The 3,713-nt window shown below is 35.4% G+C and overlaps 1 protein-coding gene across 1 annotated transcript; it reads left to right on the top strand.

The window, feature by feature from the left end:
- Positions 1-336: 336 nt before the first annotated feature.
- Positions 337-2,656, top strand: LOC112769142 (geraniol 8-hydroxylase). Its single transcript, XM_025813573.2, has 2 exons — positions 337-1,459; positions 1,856-2,656. Exons 1-2 carry the CDS (start codon positions 425-427, stop codon positions 2,435-2,437), a joined length of 1,617 nt encoding a protein of 538 aa, XP_025669358.1. The 5' UTR covers positions 337-424; the 3' UTR covers positions 2,438-2,656.
- Positions 2,657-3,713: the final 1,057 nt, after the last annotated feature.

Here is a 3,713-nt window from a genome sequence, read left to right as displayed (position 1 = left end):
CCATTGGATGAAATCTCACACCAATCTCACACCATTAAAATCAACATTGATAACTATTTGATGGTTACAAACCACAAAAGTTAGTGGTCTCTAGCACTCCTCGTTAATTAATTAATTGCCACAGAAAAGACTTTTTATTATAATACATATATTTCAGTCAATACATATTCTGTATATCTGGGAACGTTCCATGCATGCACTCCCACCAAACTTGGCTCCACCACCACCTCATGTAGAATAGTAATAAATAAATAAATAATCCATCTGTTCTTAACTCTAATCGAGGCACAAGACACTATATATACCCCCTAAATAATTCATAATCTCACCACCGAAATCACACCCTCATCTCACTTCTCAACAAAACTACTCTCTTTCGAACTCAAAGGCAAATAAAACATTCTCACCACATTGGCCTTCAACAATGAATTCAAATTCATCAACATTATTTATTTCTTCACTTTTTGAGCAAAATATCGCAATTGAGGAGTCAAAAGGTCACATCCTCTTATTATTTCCAAAGCAATATTCTCACTTGCCCATGTCACTAATAATCACTGCCCTTTTCTTTACGTGCATTATTGTCATTATTGTCACCAAATTTCTTCGCACATTATCACTTCATGCAAACACCACAAAACAAAACTTCAAGAACCTTCCACCGGGACCTTCCTTTCTTACCATGATGCAAAACCTTGTTGAGTTTTGCAATAAGCCACAACAAACACTAGCCAAGCTTGCTAAGCTTCATGCCCCAGACATAATGCTTCTAAAGCTTGTTCAATCATCAACTACAATAATCATATCTTCCCCAAACATTGCCAAAGAAGTGCTACAAACCAATGATCTGTTGTTCTCAGATCGAACAGTTCCAACTATTGTAACCGCTCTCGATCACCACAACTATAGCTTGCCCTTCTTACCGGTTTGTCCACTTTGGAAAGATCTAAGAAAAATATGCAATGAACAATTGTTCTCCACCAAGGTCCTCGACACGAGTCAAGGCCTTAGGCGCAAGAAGCTTCTAGATCTTCTTAACGATATGCAAAATTACGGCCGAGCCGGAGAAGCTGTTGATGTTGGGAGAGCAGCTTTTAGGGCATGTATAAATTTTTTGTCCTATACTTTTGTGTCTGAGGATTTTGTTGAATCTGTGGAGAATGATAAAGATGAGTACAAAGATATTGTTTCTACTCTCTTGAAATTATCAGGAACAGCAAATGTGGTTGATGTTTTTCCGGTGTTGAAGGTGTTTGATCCACAAGGACTTCAAAGGAACACTGCTAATTACATTACAATGTTTTTTCATAGACTAGACAAGTTGATTGATAAACGGTTGAAGCTAAGAGAAGAGGGGGATAATTATGTCACAAACAATGACATGCTGGACACGCTTCTTGATATTTCTCATCAGGATAGTGAGAAGATGGATAGAGAAAAAATCAAACATTTTTTACTTGTGAGCTTCCTCTCTCTTTTTTCTTTTCTTTTTTTTTTTATTGCTCTAGATAGTTAATATTTTCGGTGAATATCAACTTTTTTGTTAAATTTTAAATTTCAAATCATAAATTTTAAATATTAAATTATATACTTTAAAATTTAAATTCTATCCACAAATCCTAAATCCTCTGAAACTAAAAATAAAAAAAAATTTTGATAAAAAATATATATTAATGTTAACTACTTAAAAAAATTAGTTTTTTATATTTTTCATATAGAATAATATGATAAAATGCACCGTTTATCTTTTTTCGGTATTGTATTTGGTAACTCATCACCTTCATACCGTAAAATAACGTATAAGGCCTATTGTTTATAGAATTTCTCACTAAAATAAACACAACTTGTTTTATAGGATCTACTTGTTGCGGGAACAGACACCACTGCATATGGATTAGAAAGAGCAATGACTGAATTACTTCATAACCCAAAGGTCATGTCAAAAGCCAAACAAGAATTAGAACAAATCATTGGAAAAGGTAACCCCATCGAGGAATCCGATGTTGCTAAACTGCCATACTTACAAGCCATAATAAAAGAGACACTAAGATTGCATCCACCAGCTCCACTTTTGCTCCCAAGAAAAGCAAAAGTTGATGTTGAAATCTCAGGTTACACAATCCCAAAGGGTGCAAGAGTTCTAATAAATGCATGGGCTATTGGTAGAAACCCTAATATATGGGAAGATGCAAATTTGTTTTTGCCCGAGAGGTTTTTGGGGTCTAATATTGATGTTAAAGGAAGAGATTTTCAGCTCACACCATTCGGTAGTGGGAGAAGAATTTGTCCCGGTTCACCACTTGCTATTAGAATGATGCATGTGATGTTGGGATCATTGGTCAATTCTTTTGATTGGAAACTTGAAAATAATATCAAGCATGAGGATATGGACATGGATCAACCCCTCCGAGCTATTCCAGTTGCACTGAATAATTAATTGTTGTCTGTTTTTGTTGTTCTTCAAAATTCCAGAGTTTTTTTTCGGTGACCAAATTCCGAAGATCTGATTTGTTAGAAAAGGTGATGAATGTATTTTCATTATTATTGTTTTTTTTTCGTCTAGTCATTAGTTCCATTTCAATTGTAATTCCTGTTAGCTCCCAAAGAGTGTGTTAAATTTGCAGCCTTGTATTATATATAATAGAGATTGAAAACACAATAAAATATACTTACTTTTCATTTCTTATTAGTTAACCTACTTGTATTTTTTTTTAAGGTCTGCAAGACAATTACCTTTTTTTCCTAATAAACAATTAATATTTTAGGTAAAAAGAGAGAGAATAAGTGGAGGAGAGAGCAGCAGCGGCAAGCGAGAGTGCAAAGGTGAAACACGGTGAGGACATTGGCTTAGCCGATGGAAGGGATAACGGGGGAGAGTACAAGGGGTTGCTTCAGGTGTCTTGGAAGTGAGCATCTTTATAATATCTAAGGAGATACTTTTTTAAGTGATGTCATAATTATATTTTCTATTTAAAAAATGGTAATACGGTGTGTTGTTAGAAACAAGAGATTGAGAGAGTAATTTGAAAAGTGTATTATTGAGTGTGATAAAATGTACAATATATAAGGAATATTTATAGGTGCTAAATGAATCAGAACAATAAAGGTATAGAATCCTACAATTAATATATAGATATACTATATAAATATAGACGATACTAATTGATCTAAATTGATTCTAATGATTTTCTAACATCCCCTCAAACTCAAGTGGGAGCTAAGGATACCAACTTGAGTTTGGATAACAAAGTCCGGAAACGAGTCGGGTGATGAGCTTTCGTGAAGATATCAGCAGTCTGATCTAGTGTTCCAACAACAATGAGACGAACAACATCAATAAGGATACGTTGCCGAACAAAGTGACAATCAATCTCAATGTGTTTGGTGCGTTCATGAAACACATCATTATGGGCGATCTGAATAGCACTGCGGTTATCACAAAAAATATCAGTAGGGAACGACTGAGGAGCACTCAGATCTTCGAGAAACCAACAAACCGAGATAACTTCAACAGTGGCGTCAGCGAGGGCACGGTACTCAGCTTCTGTGCTTGAGCGAGCAGTGAACGTTTGCTTCTTAGCACGCTAAGAAATGAGAGCGTCGCCAAAAAACAAACAGTAACCAGTAGTAGAACGATGATTAGTGAGATCACCAGCCCAATCAGCATCGGAGTAAGCCTGAAGAGACAAAGAGGAATGGGCAGAAAAATAAAG

The sequence above is a fragment of the Arachis hypogaea genome, chromosome 18 (assembly GCF_003086295.3).
Source record: "Arachis hypogaea cultivar Tifrunner chromosome 18, arahy.Tifrunner.gnm2.J5K5, whole genome shotgun sequence".
Taxonomy (NCBI): Eukaryota; Viridiplantae; Streptophyta; class Magnoliopsida; order Fabales; family Fabaceae; genus Arachis; species Arachis hypogaea.
Note: the sequence above shows the minus strand (reverse complement) of the source record. Positions and strands in the feature narration are given on the sequence as shown.

What these genes read in the sequence shown, in the direction of transcription:
- LOC112769142 (XM_025813573.2), top strand. Translation starts at nt 425, where the DNA reads ATGAATTCAAATTCATCAACATTATTTATTTCTTCACTTTTTGAGCAA. An exon ending in AAATCAAACATTTTTTACTT is followed by an intron (nt 1,460 to 1,855) that starts GTGAGCTTCCTC and finishes CTTGTTTTATAG; the next exon opens with GATCTACTTGTTGCGGGAAC.